The sequence below is a fragment of the Bos taurus genome, chromosome 1, assembly GCF_002263795.3.
Source record: "Bos taurus isolate L1 Dominette 01449 registration number 42190680 breed Hereford chromosome 1, ARS-UCD2.0, whole genome shotgun sequence".
Lineage (NCBI taxonomy): Eukaryota > Metazoa > Chordata > Mammalia > Artiodactyla > Bovidae > Bos > Bos taurus.
Genome location: NC_037328.1, coordinates 144,462,228 through 144,480,431, shown reverse-complemented (window position 1 = coordinate 144,480,431; position 18,204 = coordinate 144,462,228). Strand labels below are relative to the sequence as shown.

General features: G+C 47.6%; 2 protein-coding genes across 2 annotated transcripts in view; both read left to right on the top strand.

Annotated features, from left to right (window-relative positions):
- Positions 1–18,204, top strand: part of TSPEAR (thrombospondin type laminin G domain and EAR repeats) — a 177,531-nt gene that overhangs the window by 138,677 nt on the left and 20,650 nt on the right. The window contains 4 exon segments of the mRNA NM_001206810.1: positions 13,632–13,870; positions 15,354–15,444; positions 16,488–16,644; positions 17,864–17,995. Of these exon segments, the coding sequence (NP_001193739.1) occupies positions 13,632–13,870; positions 15,354–15,444; positions 16,488–16,644; positions 17,864–17,995 (619 nt within the window).
- Positions 8,420–11,301, top strand: KRTAP10-11 (keratin associated protein 10-11). Its single transcript, XM_015473842.3, has one exon. The coding sequence runs from the start codon at positions 10,175–10,177 to the stop codon at positions 10,982–10,984; it is 810 nt and encodes a 269-aa protein (XP_015329328.1). The 5' UTR covers positions 8,420–10,174; the 3' UTR covers positions 10,985–11,301.

Below are 18,204 nucleotides of genomic sequence, written 5' to 3'. Positions count from 1 at the left end.
TGTGAAGGGCCTTGACTGGGGGCCTCATATGTAACTGTACCTATTATAATACGCATGCATGTGTGCTGAGTTGCTTCAAGCGTGTCTGATTCTTTGTGACCTTATGGGCTGTAACCTGCCTGACTCTTCTGTCCATGAGCTTCTCCAGGCAAGAGTACAGGAGTGGGTTTCTATGCCCTCCTCCAGGGGCTCTTCCTGACCCAGAGGTCAAATCTATGTCTTTTGCAGTTCCTGCTGGCAGGCAAATACTTTACTGCTGAGCCACAGGGGAAGCCCAACTGTTATAATAGCCACATTTAAAAGTGAAAAAAGACAGGTAGAGTTTATTTAATTACTTTTTATTAACCCATTATATGCAAAATGTTTAAAAAGATGGGAATACCAGACCACCCTACCTGTCTCCTGAGAAACATGTATGTGGGTCAAGAGCCATCATTAGAACTGGATATGTAACAGTGGACTGGTTCCAAATTGGGAAAGGAGTATCAAGGCTGTATATTTTCACGCTGCTTATTTAGCTTATATGCAGAGTACATCATGCAAAATGCCAGGCGGGATGAAGTACAAGCTGGAATCAAAATGGCTAGGAGAAATATCAACAAACTCAGCTATGCAGATGATACCACCCTTATGGCAGAAACTGAAGAGAAACTAAAGAGCCTCTTGATGAGGGTGAAAGAGGAGAGTGAAAAAGCTGACATGAAACTCAGCATTCAAAAAACTAAGATCATGGCATCTGGTCCCATCATTTCATGGGAAATAGATGGGGAAACAATGAAAACAGTGACAGACTTTATTTCTGGGGGCTCCAAAATCACTGCAGATGGTGACTGCAGCCATGAAATTAAAAGATGCTTGCTCCTTAGAAGAAAAGCTATGACCAACCTAGACAGCATATTAAGAAGCTGAGACATTACTTTGCCAACAAAGCTCTGTCTAGTTAAGCTGTCGTTTTTCCAGTGGTCATATATGGATGTGAGAGTTGGACCATAAAGAAGGCTGGGCACCAAAGAATTGATGCTTTTTTTTTTTTTTTTTTTTTGCTTTCTCTAGTACTTTTTATTGGGGGAATATGCAATAATTTGGTTTTTTTTTTTCTTTTTTTTTTAATTTTTATTTTTTACTAATAAAAATTTCTAAAAATAAACCCTCCTCCCTCCTCCCTCTCCATACCATCCCTCTGAGTTGTCCCAGTGCACCAGCCCCAAGCATCCAGCATCGTGCATTGAACCTGGACTGGCATCTCGTTTCATACATGACATTTCACATGTTTCAATGCCATTCTCCCAAATCTTCCCACCCTCTCCCTCTCCCACAGAGTCCATAAGCCTGTTCTATACATCAGTGTCTCTTTTGCTGTCTCGTATACAGGGTTATCGTTACCATCTTTCTAAATTCCATATATATGCGTTAGTATACTGTATTGGTGTTTGTCCTTCTGGCTTACTTCACTCTGTATAATAGGCTCCAGTTTCATCCACCTCATTAGAACTGATTCAAATGTATTCTTTTTAATGGCTGAGTAATACTCCATTGTGTATATGTACCACAGCTTTCTTATCCATTCATCTGCTGATGGGCATCTAGGTTGCTTCCATGTCCTGGCTATTATAAACAGTGCTGCGATGAACATTGGGGTACACGTGTCTCTTTCCCTTCTGGTTTCTTCAGTGTGTATGCCCAGCAGTGGGATTGCTGGATCATAAGGCAGTTCTATTTCCAGTTTTTTAAGGACTCTCCACACTGTTCTCCATAGTGGCTGTACTAGTTTGCATTCCCACCAACAGTGTAAGAGGGTTCCCTTTTCTCCACACCCTCTCCAGCATTTATTATTTGTAGACTTTTGGATTGCAGCCATTCTGACTGGTGTGAAATGGTATCTCATAGTGGTTTTGATTTGCATTTCTCTGATAATGAGTGATGTTGAGCATCTTTTCATGTGTTTGTTAGCCATCTGTATGTCTTCTTTGGAGAAATGTCTATTTAGATCTTTGGCCCATTTTTTGATTGGGTCATTTATTTTTCTGGAGTTGAGCTGTAGGAGTTGCTTGTATATTTTTGAGATTAGTTGTTTGTCGGTTGCTTCATTTGCTATTATTTTCTCCCATTCTGAAGGCTGTCTTTTCACCTTGCTAATAGTTTCCTTTGATGTGCAGAAGCTTTTAAGTTTAATTAGGTCCCATTTGTTTATTTTTGCTTTTATTTCCAATATTCTGGGAGGTGGGTTATAGAGGATCCTGCTGTGATGTATGTCAGAGAGTGTTTTGCCTATGTTCTCCTCTAGGAGTTTTATAGTTTCTGGTCTTACGTTGAGATCTTTAATCCATTTTGAGTTTATTTTTGTATATGGTGTTAGAAAGTGTTCTAGTTTCATTCTTTTACAAGTGGTTGACCAGATTTCCCAGCACCACTTGTTAAAGAGATTGTCTTTAATCCATTGTATATTCTTGCCTCCTTTGTCAAAGATAAGGTGTCCATATGTGCGTGGATTTATCTCTGGGCTTTCTATTTTGTTCCATTGATCTATATTTCTGTCTTTGTGCCAGTACCATACTGTCTTGATAACTGTGGCTTTGTAGTACAGCCTGAAGTCAGGTAGGTTGATTCCTCCAGTTCCATTCTTCTTTCTCAAGATCGCTTTGGCTATTCGAGGTTTTTTGTATTTCCGTACAAATTGTGAAATTATTTGTTCTAGCTCTGTGAAGAATACTGTTGGTAGCTTGATAGGGATTGCATTGAATCTATAAATTGCTTTGGGTAGTATACTCATTTTCACTATATTGATTCTTCCAATCCATGAACATGGTATATTTCTCCATCTATTAGTGTCCTCTTTGATTTCTTTCACCAGTGTTTTATAGTTTTCTATATATAGGTCTTTAGTTTCTTTAGGTAGATATATTCCTAAGTATTTTATTCTTTTCGTTGCAATGGTGAATGGAATTGTTTCCTTAATTTCTCTTTCTGTTTTCTCATTATTAGTGTATAGGAATGCAAGGGATTTCTGTGTGTTGATTTTATATCCTGCAACTTTACTATAATCATTGATTAGTTCTAGTAATTTTCTGGTGGAGTCTTTAGGGTTTTCTATGTAGAGGATCATGTCATCTGCAAATAGTGAGAGTTTTACTTCTTCTTTTCCAATTTGGATTCCTTTTATTTCTTTTTCTGCTCTGATTGCTATGGCCAAAACTTCCAAAACTATGTTGAATAGTAATGGTGAAAGTGGGCACCCTTGTCTTGTTCCTGACTTTAGAGGAAATGCTTTCAATTTTTCACCATTGAGGATAATGTTTGCTGTGGGTTTGTCATATATAGCTTTTCTTATGTTGAGGTATGTTCCTTCTATTCCTGCTTTCTGGAGAGTTTTTATCATAAATGGGTGTTGAATTTTGTCAAAGGCTTTCTCTGCATCTATTGAGATAATCATATGGTTTTTGTTTTTCAATTTGTTAATGTGGTGTATTACATTGATTGATTTGCGGATATTGAAGAATCCTTGCATCCCTGGGATAAAGCCCACTTGGTCATGGTGTATGATCTTTTTAATGTGTTGTTGGATTCTGATTGCTAGAATTTTGTTTAGGATTTTTGCATCTATGTTCATCAGTGATATTGGCCTGTAGTTTTCTTTTTTTGTGGGATCTTTGTCAGGTTTTGGTATTAGGGTGATGGTGGCCTCATAGAATGAGTTTGGAAGTTTACCTTCCTCTGCAATTTTCTGGAAGAGTTTGAGCAGGATAGGTGTTAGCTCTTCTCTAAATTTTTGGTAGAATTCAGCTGTGAAGCCGTCTGGACCTGGACTTTTGTTTGCTGGAAGATTTTTGATTACAGTTTCAATTTCCGTGCTTGTGATGGGTCTGTTAAGGTTTTCTATTTCTTCCTGGTCGAGTTTTGGAAAGTTGTACTTTTCTAAGAATTTGTCCATTTCTTCCTCGTTGTCCATTTTATTGGCATATAATTGTTGATAATAGTCTCTTATGATCGTTTGTATTTCTGTGTTGTCTGTTGTGATCTCTCCACTTTCGTTTCTAATTTTATTAATTTGATTTTTCTCCCTTTGTTTCTTGATGAGTCTGGCTAATGGTTTATCAATTTTATTTATCCTTTCAAAGAACCAGCTTTTGGCTTTGTTGATTTTTGCTATGGTCTCTTGTTTCTTTTGCATTTATTTCTGCTCTAATTTTTAAGATTTCTTTCCTTCTACTAACCCTGGGGTTCTTCATTTCTTCCTTTTCTAGTTGCTTTAGGTGTAGAGTTAGGTTATTTATTTGACTTTTTTCTTGTTTCTTGAGGTGTGCCTGTATTGCTATGAACTTTCCCCTTAGGACTGCTTTTACTGTGTCCCACAAGTTTTGGGTTGTTGTGTTTTCATTTTCATTCGTTTCTATGCAAATTTTGATTTCTTTTTTGATTTCTTCTGTGATTTGTTGGTTATTCAGCAGGGTGTTGTTCAATCTCCATATGTTGGAATTTTTAATAGTTTTTCTCCTGTAATTGAGATCTAATCTTACTGCATTGTGGTCAGAAAAGATGCTTGGAATGATTTCTATTTTTTTGAATTTACCAAGGCTAGATTTATGGCCCAGGATGTGATCTATCCTGGAGAAGGTTCCATGTGCGCTTGAGAAAAAGGTGAAGTTCATTGTTTTGGGATGAAATGTCCTATAGATATCAGTTAGGTCTAACTGGTCTATTGTATCGTTTAAAGATTGTGTTTCCTTGTTAATTTTCTGTTTAGTTGATCTATCCATAGGTGTGAGTGGGGTATTAAAGTCTCCCACTATTATTGTGTTATTGTTAATTTCTACTTTCATACTTGTTAGCATTTGTCTTACATACTGCGGTGCTCCCGTGTTGGGTGCATATATATTTATAATTGTTATATCTTCTTCTTGGATTGATCCTTCGATCATTATGTAGTGACCTGCTTTGTCTCTTTTCACAGCCTTTGTTTTAAAGTCTATTTTATCTGATATGAGTGTTGCTACTCCTGCTTTCTTTTGGTCCCTATTTGCATGGAAAATCTTTTTCCAGCCCTTCACTTTCAGTCTGTATGTGTCCCCTGTTTTGAGGTGGGTCTCTTGTAGACAACATATGTAGGGGTCTTGTTTTTGTATCCATTCAGCCAGTCTTTGTCTTTTGGTTGGGGCATTCAACCCATTTACATTTAAGGTAATTACTGATAAGTATGATCCCGTTGCCATTTACTTTATTGTTTGGGGTTCGAATTTATACACCATTTTTGTGTTTCCTGTCTAGAGAATATCCTTTAGTATTTGTTGGAGAGCTGGTTTGGTGGTGCAGAATTCTCTCAGCTTTTGCTTGTCTGAGAAGCTTTTGATTTCTCCTTCATACTTGAATGAGATCCTTGCTGGGTACAATAATCTGGGCTGTAGGTTATTTTCTTTCATCATTTTAAGTATGTCTTGCCATTCCCTCCTGGCTTGAAGAGTTTCTATTGAAAGATCAGCTGTTATCCTTATGGGAATTCCCTTGTGTGTTATTTGTTGTTTTTCCCTTGCTGCTTTTAATATTTGTTCTTTGTGTTTGATCTTTGTTAATTTGATTAATATGTGTCTTGGGGTGTTTCGCCTTGGGTTTATCCTGTTTGGGACTCTCTGGGTTTCTTGGACTTGAGTGATTATTTCCTTCCCCAGTTTAGGGAAGTTTTCCACTATTATCTCCTCAAGTATTTTCTCATGGTCTTTCTTTTTGTCTTCTTCTTCTGGAACCCCTATGATTCGAATGTTGTAGCGTTTAATATTGTCCTGGAGGTCTCTGAGATTGTCCTCATTTCTTTTAATTCGTTTTTCTTTTATTCTCTCTGATTCATTTATTTCTACCATTCTATCTTCTAATTCACTAATCCTATCTTCTGCCTCTGTTATTCTACTATTTGTTGCCTCCAGAGTGTTTTTAATTTCATTTATTGCATTATTCATTATATATTGACTCTTTTTTATTTCTTCTAGGTCCTTGTTAAACCTTTCTTGCATCTTCTCAATCCTTGTCTCCAAGCTATTTATCTGTGATTCCATTTTAATTTCAAGATTTTGGATCAATTTCACTATCATTATTCGGAATTCTTTATCAGGTAGATTCCCTATCTCTTCCTCTTTTGTTTGGTTTGGTGGGCATTTATCCTGTTCCTTTATCTGCTGGCTATTCCTCTGTCTCTTCATCTTGTTTAAATTGCTGAGTTTGGGGTGTCCTTTCTGTATTCTGGCAGTTTGTGTAGTTCTCTTTATTGTGGCTTTTCCTCACTGTGTGTGGGTTTGTACAGGTGGCTTGTCAAGGTTTCCTAGTTAGGGAAGCTTGTGTCGGTGTTCTGATGGGTGGAGCTGTATTTCTTCTCTTTGTTCAGTCACGCTCCTTCCGAAGAGTTGGATTGCTTTTCTGGGTGCCTGATGTCCTCTGCCGGCATTCAGAAGTTGTTCTGTGGAATTTACTCGACGTTTAAATGTTCTTTTGATGAATTTGTGGGGGAGAAAGTGTTCTCCCCGTCCTACTCCTCCACCATCTTGGCTCCTCCTCCGAATTGATGCTTTTGAACTGTGGTGTTGGAAAAGATTCTTGAGAGTCCCTTGGACAGCAAGGAGATCAGCCTGACTATTCATTGGAAGGACTGATGCTAAAGCTGAAGCTCCAATGCTGTGGCCACCTGATGGGAAGAGCTGACTCATTAGAAAAGACTCTAATGTTGGGAAGATTGATAGCAAATGGAATAGAGAGAGGCAGAGAGTGAGATGCTTAGATAGCATCATCAACTCAGTGGGTATGAATTTGAGCAAACTCTAGGAGACAGTGGAGGACAGAGGAGCCTGGCGTGCTGCAGTCCATAGGGTCACAAAGAATTGGACTTAGCTTAGTGACTGAACAACAACAACAATCCAAAAGCTTAGTGTTTCAATACACTTGATATTAATAAAGTATCAGAACTCACCAGGGTCACTGCCTGAGAAGGGTCAGACACTGTATGTACCCTGTTTAAGGTCTAAACTCTGTTTAGACTTTTCTTCCTTTTCTTCTCACCTCAGTTCACTTCAGTTCAGTTCAGTCACTCAGTCCTGTCCAACTCTTTGCAACCCCATGAATCGCAGCACACCAGGCCTCCCTGTCCATCACCAACTCCCGGAGTTCACTCAAACTAACGACCATCTAGTCGGTGATGCCATCCAGCCATTTCATTCTCTGTTGTCCCCTTCTCCTCCTGCCCCCAATCCCTCCCAGCATCAGAGAGTTTTCCAATGAGTCAACTCTTCGCATGAGGTGCCCAAAGTATTGGAGTTTCAGCTTTAGCATCAGTCCTTCCAAAGAACAGCCAGGACTGATCTTTAGAATGGACTGGTTGGATCTCCTTGCAGTCCAAGGGACTCTCAAGAGTCTTCTCCAACACCACAGTTCAAAAGCATCAATTCTTTGCACCTACACCTGCCTAATTCCCCATGTGCTCCTGTATGTGACATCACTTGGGCCGTTTGTCTTCTTTCTTTCTGTTTTTGTGTTTAAGACTTTTTTAACATGGACCATTTTTAAAGTCTTTATTGAATTTTTTACCGCATTGCTTCTTTTCTGTGTTTCAGTTTTTCTGGCTGAGGGGCGTGTGGGATCTTGGCCTCCTGACCAGGGACTGAACCCACACCCCATGCACTGGAGGGTGGATCCTTAACCACTGGACCTCCAGGGGAGTCCCATCGTTGGTCTTGTTTCTTTAAATATTTCTCCAGGAGGGAAACATGAGTAGAGTGTTTTCCAAGCTCTTGCTTATGTGAAAACACACTGCTGTTCTCTTTACTTGAGGAATATATAAGGGGCTTCCCAGGTGGCACTACTGGTAAAGACTTGGCCTGCCAGTGCAGGAGAATGCTGTAATAATTTGAAAAAAGAAAAAAATCAGTCTTAGTCCCCAGTGTTCCCCCAGAGCTCTGTGTCTCTCACTGTTTGGTGGGAGAGGTATGGGGTCCGACCGGTCAGGGTTCATTTCCAGACTGTTGGCCGTTTCTTCCTGCCTGGAGATGGAGCTGCCCTTCATTCAGTTCTGCCAATGTATGACTAGGGTGGGCTCTAAAACTCCAATGCTCTTGAATTCATGAGGCCCTTCCAGTCCAAACACACGCACCTTGGTTCGCTCAGCTCAGAGTGGTTTGTGTTCAGTCCTGTCTTTACTGTTCTATCCTAGCTCTTCCTTCTTCCTTGTTAGCAACTGTGCGATCATGTTTGGTGTCAGTGAAACACATGGTCTGTTTATTACATTTTCTCTCATCATATTTGGGGATTTATGCTTTACCTCTGTTGGAGTAAGAAGTGGCACCTCACCCCAGTATTCTTGCCTGGAGAATGCCATGGACAGAGGAACCTGGCGGGCTACTGTCCATGGGGTCAAAAAGAGACGGACACGACTGAGCCCCTGAGCAAACACGCATACTTTACCTCTGTAGTTTGGAGGAACTAGCAGTGTGCTGGAAACCACAGAGTTGATTTTCTGTGGTGTTAATTTTGCTGCTTCCCGCCTCTGTTGTAAATTTTCAGCTCAGCTGCCTGGTGCTAAGCTTCCCTGGACACGTGCTTCCTTCTGCAAGTAGCACTGAAGTTGGCCTGGGGGAAGGCCTGGGTAAAAGCCTCGATCCTATACACAGACGGCTGGCTTCCAGTCCCAGTCCTGATGATGAAAGGTTGTTGCTGAACGAAAAGACGCCGGGATTCTTGGCCTCCGGAGGAGAAGAATTTAATCCAGGGCCAGAGATGAGGCTTGATTGCTCAGAGCTTTGCGTAATAAAGTTTTATTAAAGTATAAAGGAGATAGAGAAAGCTTCTGACATAGGCATCAGAAGGGGGCAGAAAAAGTACCCCCCTGCTAGTCTTCAGCTGGATGTTATATAGTCACTAGCAGTCTGTTAATGAAAGAAAGGAATGTCTTTAAACTTAGAATGGCACCAGGCCCCTCATCCATAAGATGCATTTTGGGATAATCTTGGCACCAGATGATTCATCCCGGGCCATAAAACAATTGACTTAAATCTTGTAGAAGGGCAGATTACCATACAAGTAGTTTCGTTTACATAGATTAGGGGAACAATATCTGAGTATAACATACTGTTTTGTCAAGTAGGTTCTGAGCCATTAGGCAGAACCGACTTGAAGACAGAGTCTGGGGTAAATGCATAGCACATTAACATAGCTTAAGACAAACATTTCCATAAGAAAAATGCATTGGTTAACTCAAGGTTTGAGAATAGTTAACTTCAGGTGAAACCAGGTGTCATTACGGCAACACAGTATTTTAAGAGAAACCTCCTTTCAAATTTGTATAGAGAAGGAAAAAATATCACTAGTTTGTTTCCTCCTGCCGCTTGAGAGAGATAAAAATGTCTGACACTTGCAGCCTATTTCCTCCATTTGGAGACCCCTGGCCTTCCTGCCTGTTACCTTCTCAATACTTTGGGCTGTGTGACCTGGAGATGGTTGCTTAACGTCTCTGTGCCTGGGCTGCCTCATCTATTTGCGGAAACTTCCTTACTGAGGAAACTTCCTTCCTTCCTTCCTTCACCCAGCATTGTTCCTGTTTTTCAGTTGCTCAGTCGTGTCCCATTCTTCGTGACCCCATGGACTACAGCACAACAGGCTTCCCTGTCCTTCACCATCTCCCAGAGCTTGCTCAGACTCACGTCCATTGAATCAATGTTGCCATCTAACCAACTTGTCCGCTGTTGTCCCCTTCTCCTCCTGCTTTAATCTTGCCCAGCATCAGGATCTTTTCTAATGAGTCAGCTCTTTGAATCAGTGGCCAAAGGATTGGAGCTTCAGCTTCAGCATCAGTCCTTCCAGTGAATATTCAGGGTTGATTTCCTTTAGGATCTTACCTCAGATATTTTCTATATCTTTTCTGGAGCCAAACAAAGGAGAAATGGAAAAACATCCTGCAACATTTACGCAGTATATTTATGCTCACGGGTTTAATGAGTGAAAACAATTGTGGAAACTACGCCAGCACTAATGAGGGGCTCCTGCAGCCAGCTCTCAACCCCAACAAGGAAGGGAGGGCCTGGGAGTCTCCTGTGGGGACAACACAAGCCAGGGGCCAGGTATAAAAGCCCTGCATCCCAAGCACCTCACACACACAGCTCTACACTCACACACACTCAAACCCTCCTCCAACCCCACCGTCTCCACCATGGCAGCCTCCACCCTGTCTGTCTGCTCCAGCGACCTGATGTATGACTGTCCAGAGAGCTGCTGCGAGCCCCCCTGCTGTGCCCCCAGCTGCTGCGCCCCAGCCCCCCACCTGACCCTCCTCTGTGCCCCAGTGAGCTGCAAGTCCCGCCCCTGCTGCCAGCCAGCCTGCAGCAGCTCCTGCCCAGCCTCGTGCTGCCAGCAGTCTAGCTGCCAGCCCTCCTGCTGCACCTCCTCCCCCTGCCAGCAGGCCTGCTGTGAGCCCGTCTGCTGCAGGCCTGTCTGCTGCACACCTGTCTGCTGCACACCTGTCTGCTGGGAGGCCTCCCCCTGTTCTACCTCCTCATGCTGCCAGCAGTCTAGCTGCCAGCCCTCCTGCTGCACCTCCTCCCCCTGCCAGCAGGCCTGCTGTGAGCCCATCTGCTGCACCCCTGTCTGCTGCAGGCCTGTCTGCTATACACCTGTCTGCTGCAGGCCCGTCTGCTGCAGGCCCATCTGCTGCACCCCTGTCTGCTGCAGGCCCGTCTGCTGCACCCCTGTCTGCTGCAGGCCCGTCTGCTGCACCCCTGTCTGCTGCAGGCCCGTGTGCTGTGAGGCCTCCCCTTGCTCAGCCCCCTCATCCTGCTGCAGACCCTCCTCCTCAGTGTCCCTCCTCTGCCGCCCTGTGTGCCGCCCTGCCTGCTACGTGCCCATTTCCTCCTGCCAGCCAAGCTGCTGCCGCCCGGCCTCCTCTGTGTCCCTCCTCTGCCACCCTACATGCTCCCGCCCAGCCTGCTGTGTCCCCGTCTCAGCCCCAGAGCCCTGCTGCTGACCTGGCACATCACTTGTGGGCCAGCCAGCCTCAGGTCCCACCTGTGACTCGGTCCTCCCACCCTCCCTCTGTCCTCACCTGAGCTGGGTGGCTGCCCTCACTCAGGACAGGCTCCCCAATGTCTCCACTGTCCTGACTGACTGGCCTCTCACTCCTGCCCCAGGAACCCCAAGCTCACGGCTCCCAGGGCTCCTGCCTCCCAGGAATCGCCTCCAGCTGTCTCTGGGTCATTGCCCCCCTACCCCTCCAGGTCCTATGTCTGGGTCACTTGGCCTTGACTTCCAACCTTGGGTGCACCCCCTTGGGCACTGGGATAAATAAACTCAGTTCATCACCTGATCTGCTCTGTTCATCTCACCTTCACTGAGGGTAAACCCAGGGTTTTGACCAGATACTGGTCTTCTCCAGCTACAAGTATTTCTAGGGGGTGAGTGACAAGCCACTGGAAGGGCAGTGGCCTGACTGCTCTGGGCAGGCACACTGGGTGGGGCTCCTGCCCTTGCTGGGAAGGACCAGGTTGCTCAGGTCCTGTGGTCCTGGGAGGTGAACGTGGGGGGAGTGAAGGTGCCTGTCCAGCCCGGATTCGCTTGCTGTGACATCAGCATCTTTCCCAACCCCTGCCTTGCCCCAACCACCACCGTGAGCATTTTGTCCCACTGTGCCCTCAGGCACACACTCCTGAGAGGTGGCTTCTGGAGATACCTTCTACAGGAAGATAAGCACAGGGGCCACAAGTGTTCCCTTGGCGCCGAAGTGGGCAGAGGCCAAGTGACCCAAACTGTTCACATGGATGTTAGTAAATTAGCTGTTAAACTTGAGGACCATGAAGGCTTTCTGTTTTAGTGTAATACTTGCTTGAAATTTCACTCACACTTTCACATGGGCAAAGACTTGCTAAAAGATTATATTCTATATTTTACATATCTGCTTAGCATGCAGATTTAATCATTTTCAGTTCTTTACCTTTTTGTGATATTAGGCTAGAAATTGTTGTTCAGTCATTAAGTTGTGTCTGACTCTTGTGACTCCATGGACTGCAGCATGCCAGGCTTCCCTATCCTTCACTGTTTCCCAGAGTTTGCTCAAACTCATGTCTGTTGAGTTGGTGATGCCATCCAAGCATCTCATTCTCTGTCACCCCCTTCTCCTCTTGCCCTCACTCTTTCCCATCACCAGGGTCTTTTTCCAGTGAGTCGGCTCTTCGCATCAGGTGGCCAAAGTATTGGCGCTTCAGCTTCAGCATCAGTCCTTCCTGTGAATATTCAGGGCTGATTTCCTTTAGGACTGACTGGTTTGATCTCCTCACTGTCCAAGGAACTCTCAAGAGTCTTCTCCAGCACCACAGTTTGAAAGCATCAATTCTTTGGCACTCAGCCTTCTTTATTTTTAGGCTAGAAATGAACAGACTCTAAGTTGCATTAACAAACAGTCAAGTATGTATGGTCTCTCTGTGGTTCAAGCTGGAAAGTGATGCTCAGCTGGGGTTGCTGGTGTTTGGAGATGGTGATCATGCGGGTTGTGAGAGGTTTTTAAAATTGTGGAAAAATACATGTAAAGTGGCATTTCCCTTCTAGCCCTTTTTAAGTGTGTGGTTCAGTGGCAGTAAGGACAGTCACTGTTGTGCAGTGATCACCACCGCCCACCTCCAGAACCTTTTTCATCCTCCCCAAAATGGACCTCTACCGACACTGAATAATAGCTCCCAACACCCCCAGCCCCTGGTACCCCCTCCACTTTCTGTCTCAGACTCTGACCCCTTCAGCCATCTCATATGAGTGCACTCTACACTAGTCGTCCTTCTGTGACTGGCTTACATCACCCAGCGTAATGTCCTCAAGGTTTATCCACGTTGATGTCAGAACTTCCTTTTTAAGGTTGAATAATATCTCATTGCATGAATGCACCACATCTTACTTATCCGTTTCTTCATTGATGGACACTGGTTGCTGTGACATTTTAACTTTTGAGAGTAACACAGGTAAGAACAGGGGTGTACAATTGCCTCTTCCAGACACTGCTGTCAGTCCTTTGGGGTGTCTGCCAAAAGTGGAATTGCTAAGTCAGATGGTAATTCCACATAAATTTTTTGAGGAGTCTCCTTATTGTTTTATTTTTTTATTTCTTAATTGGAGAGCATATACACTGAGAAATCCACAGTTCAAAAAGGCACATGTACCCCAACGTTCCTTTCTGTTTTTTATTAGTATTACCACTACTCCATTTTCCATCCCCACCAACAGCGCACAGGGCCTCCAATTTCCCCACATCCTCGCCAACACGCAGTTTTCTGTTTCACTGACAGTAGCTGTCCTCAGGGACTCCAGCGGTTGGTTTGGTTTTATCACAGACTCTGGTTACTGCCTCAGGCACTACAGTCTGGAGCCCCAGCTCTCACCTGCTCCCCTCCCCTGCCCCTTCACCTGTCCTGCTCCCGTGCCTGCTCCGCCCCCTCACCTGCTCCGCCCCTGCCACCCCTCACCTGCCCCGCAACTTCACTTGCCCCTCACCTGCCACTTCACCCACCCTGGCCCTTCGCTTGTCCGCCCCCAACCCCTCACCTGCCCTGCCCCTTCATCCGCCACGCCCCCTCACCTACCCCGCCCACCACCTGCCCCGCCCCTCACCTCACCCGCCCCCTCTCTTGCAGAAGAACGAGTACCTGCTGGCGGTGGTGGCAGAGGAGCGGGACTCGCTGCTGCTGGGCCTGCGATACTCGCCCACCCAGCTGCACTTCCTCTTCCTCAGCGAGGACGGGGCAGGCGCCTGGCAGACCCGCGTGTCCTTCCGCAGCCCGGCTCTGGTGGACGGCCAGTGGCACGTGCTGGTCTTGGCCGTGTCCGAGGGCTCCTTTTCGCTCACTACGGACTGCGGCCCCGCCGTGGACATGTAGGTACTGCGACACCCTGAGAGGGTCGCGTGGGGCTGTGTGCTGCCTGGCAAGGGGGATCCACACAGCCAGCCGGTACATGTGGCCACCCGGGACAGCTCACAGTGCACACGTGGACCCGGGCCTAGGGCCTGAGCCCTGGCGGATGCGGTCAGGCTGGAGGAGGAGCACCAGGCTCAGCTGGTGGACCTGGAGCTGCCCTGCTAGAAAAGCGGTGGGTGGGGGCGCACGGGTGCGAAGGGAGCCGAAGCCTGCCCGCGTCCTCGCTGTGTGGACTGGACTTGACCGAGTAAAAGCACTGCTAAAGAGTCGGTAGCATCGCTTAAGGCCCAGGGGAAGGTCAGGGTGAACTCTGGCACCAGGAGCCCAAAAGGAGCTGCCCCCGATCCAGCCCAGGGCTTTCTTCCCCCTATATGTATGTATTTATTTTGGCTCTGCCTGGTTTCAGTTGCCCCAGCAGGTGGGATCTTTCCTCCCGGTGCAGCGCCTTCTGTCTAGTGTCCCCCAGCTCCAGAGTTCCGGGGCTCCCTAGTTGTGTTGCACAGGCTTAGTTGCCCCACAGCACATGGGATCTTAGTTCTCAGACCAGGGATCAAACCCACGTCCCCTGCATTGAAAAGCAGGTTCTTAACCACTGGACCGCCAGGGAAGTCCTGAGGCGCAAGTCTTGCTTTGTGACTTTCAACCCATCATTTAACCTCTCTGACTCAGTTTCCTTTTCTGGGGTGAGGGAATAAATAGTCAGCAAAACTCCCAATTAAAGGTACAGAACAATCTTCATAGCTTTGACACAACCCCCGGCATGCTCCAGACTAGAAACTGTTCGGTCCTAATTCCAGCCACATCTTCCTACACCCCCTGGGTCACCAACAAGGTGAACCCCCTCTAACTCTGACACCATTTGTCCCTTCGCCCTGGGCTCAGAGGAGGGGGGCAGACTGGGGACCCCCGTGTGGACAGAAGTCACTGGAGGCCTCTGTGAGATGGAGAGGGGCCACTGAGCACTTCTGCAGCACATGCTTTTGTAGAAGACCCTGTCCTGAGGCAAAGCATGTCCCCCAAATTCACATCTGCCAGAACCAGGAATGGGGCATCATTTGGACGCAGCATCCCTACTGGGATAACTGAGCTCAGTTGAGGTCATGCTGGAGGAGGGTGGCCCTGAGTCAAGTGATTGGTGACCCGAGGAAAAGAGGAGCAGAGGAGAGGCCACACGATTTGGTCAGAAGCCAGGAGCTCCGGGAGCTGAAAGAGGCTCCCCTCAAGTCTTCAGAGGGGACACACCCAGATGACACCCTGATCTCAACTTCTGGCCTCTAGCACCATGAGGGAACACACTTCTGTTATTTAAGGCGGTGGAGCTGGTCACAGCTGCCCCTAGACACTGGTACAGCCTCACGGTGCTGCCCGCTGTCCTTTCTGCATAAGTGGGCTTCGAGTCTGCTCTCCCGTGGCCCTAAAACAACCCTCCAATGTTTTCAGAATGGCTGACATGCCCTTTCCAGCCACCCTATCTGTGCGAGGAGCCCGGTTCTTCATCGGCAGTCGGAGGAGGACGAAAGGCCGATTCACGGTAAGGATGGAGGCACTGCCCACCAGGCCCCCACTGCCCACCAGTGCTCCTGGGGGCTGTCACCACTGGCCTGGCACCCTGATGCTCTAATTAAACAATTGTGTGTGCCAAATGGGAATGGGGAGCCTAAGGGCTCAGAGGAGACCCCTGCTAGCCAGGCACACTCCCCTATAGGCCCTTTGCACCTGCTGTGCCCTCCTCCTGGAGTGTGAGTCCCCAGTCCTGCCATGGTGCACTCCAGTGACCCTGGGGCCTTGCCTTGTGCCCTTGTACCATGAAGGCCTTGCTCACCCCTGAGAAGATGCCCCCACACCCAGCCCTCTCATCCCCTTTCCGGATGGTCTTTGTAGCCATGACCTCCTTCAGACCAGCTATGTGTCTGGTCATTGCCTGCCTGTCTCCCCCTTAGAGTGTTGGTGGGGGGACCTTGCTCACTGAGGATATGGGCTTTTGTTTCTTGCTGTGTCCAGTGTTGAGAACCATGCCTTGTGCATAAGAGGTGAGATCTGAATATTTACCAATGGGATGCTTGGATGGATGGATGGATGGATGGATGGACAGCTAGATGGATGGACAGAGTCATAGAAAGATGGGTGGTGGATGGACAGATGGGAGGACAGCTAGGTGAACAGATAGATGAATGGATGTATAGATGGATGGATGGATGGATGGATGGATGGATGAATGGGCATTTGGGTGGGTGGATGGATGAATGGATGACTGGACAAAGAGATGGATGGATGAACAGAGAGATGAATAGATGGACGGGCAGATAAGTGGACAGATGGATGAACAAGTGGACATACAGACGAATGACCAATGCACCCAGTCATTCTAGGTCAGTCCACAGGAAGAACCTGTTCTGTGGTGTAATCACCTTAGAACTGTGCACAGCTCTCAACCACTGCTCCCAGTGCCCCCTAACCTACAGGCAGACTCCTCTCTCTTGGCCACCCCTCCCTCAGGGTCTGGGTAGGCTGAGCCCAGGGGTCATCAGGCCCTCCAACAGCACAGGTCTGAGTGCCCTGCCCCTCCCTCTGCAGGGCCTGGTGAGGCAGCTGGTTCTGTTGCCTGGCTCAGATGCCACCCCGAGGCTCTGTCCCTGCGTGAATCCTGAGCTCGCTGTGCTGTCCATCCCTGCTATCCTGCATGGCCTCACAGGGAAGCCGGAAGACAACGAGGTGCTAAAATACCCCTATGGTTAGTAGGCCAAAGCTACCCCTCTCCACACTGAGAGAAGACCCTGAGAGCCTGGTCACCCCCAGGTTCCCCAGGCACAAGACAGGAGGGTGCTTATCATGTGGACGAATGGATAGCTGGGGCTGATGCAGATGACCTCCTCCCTGGGGAGGCAGACGACACCTCAGATCCACGTGCTTAAGCCCCACCAGACGGTGCTCTTGATGGACCACTCGTCCTGCCTGGGACCTGGGGCTGAGCTGACACGAATTCCTTCTCTGACTCCCACCTGCCACCTGCTATGCTCCCAGAGCAGCATCTGGGGCCCGTTCTCCCCTTCCCTCTCCAACAGACACCAAACCTCAACCCCCCAGTGGGGACCCTGATCTTCATGATGTTCGGTTCTATTTTCTGGGACCCCTCAGCCTAGAAGGTCCCCAGCACTGGCATCTCTCATTTGTGTTTGCACCTCCCCAATGTAAAGTCAGTGTTGACTTTATTTAAGCTATACCCTCTGCCATGGAGAATCCAAAACTCTCTCCCCGACAGCCCCAACTCCTACTGGGGAGGTGGGGAGACCCCTGACTCCTTCCAGAGCCTCATGGCCCTTGCTTCACAAGTCAGGGAAGCCCCTTGAGCAAGTCGGCCCTTAGAGCCAGTCCTGGGCCAGCATCCCCAAATTCCCAGAGTTTCATGACCTCTGGGGTGTTTTCTGGGCCTTGAGCAAGTGTCTGACTCCCAAGGCCTCTGCTGGGCATTTGGCGAGGTTGAGGATGCTCTGTTTCACCGCCTGGCCACTGGGGTCTCAGCTCAGGAGTCACTGTATGGAGGCCACGTGGCATCATTAGGACAGGGCTGGACCTGGATGAAGCCACGATGACCAGGAATGAGGGGGTCAAGGTGCCTGAGAACCAGACAGACAGAAGTTAGCTGAACCTGTGCCAGTGAGTCTCAGATGGAGGAGAGAGAAAGGCAGCGTGATTACTGAGGGTTCTCAGAGGAGCTAGGGTCTGGGGAAGAACTTGGTGGGCAGGTGGCTGGACTTCAGGGGCATGTCCAGGTCCTGTGCACAGATGCCGAGGGCAAGTCCTGGGCTTTCGGGTCTCCCTGCCTCCCAGAGGCCTCGTTACGACCTGAGTGGTTCCTGGAAGGAGTACAGGGGTCAGGGGTCACCTGACACCCTTGACTCTGCCTCCCTCTGGGGAGCACATACCCACAGGACATTTGTCACCCCCATCAGAAACCAACATGAAGGTGACGCTGGGACCCCGGCCTCCGTGCACCAAAGCGGAGGATGCCCAGTTCTGGTTCGACGCCAGCCGCAAGGGGCTATACCTGTGCGTGGGCAGCGAGTGGGTCTCCGTGTTAGCAGGTGAGACATGCAGGTCTCCAGGGGCCTAGGGGGTCTTCTCAGAGCCAGTGTTATGTAGGAATAGGGAACAAACCTCACAGAGCAGCGAGCTTGAGTGTTTCACCTGGAAACACGTGCCCTCCTGGGCTTGACTCGTGGGCTGGCAGGCTCTCATCCATCGTCCCAACTAGGGTAGACCATGGGCCTCCTCCAGGGTGCTCCATCCACTG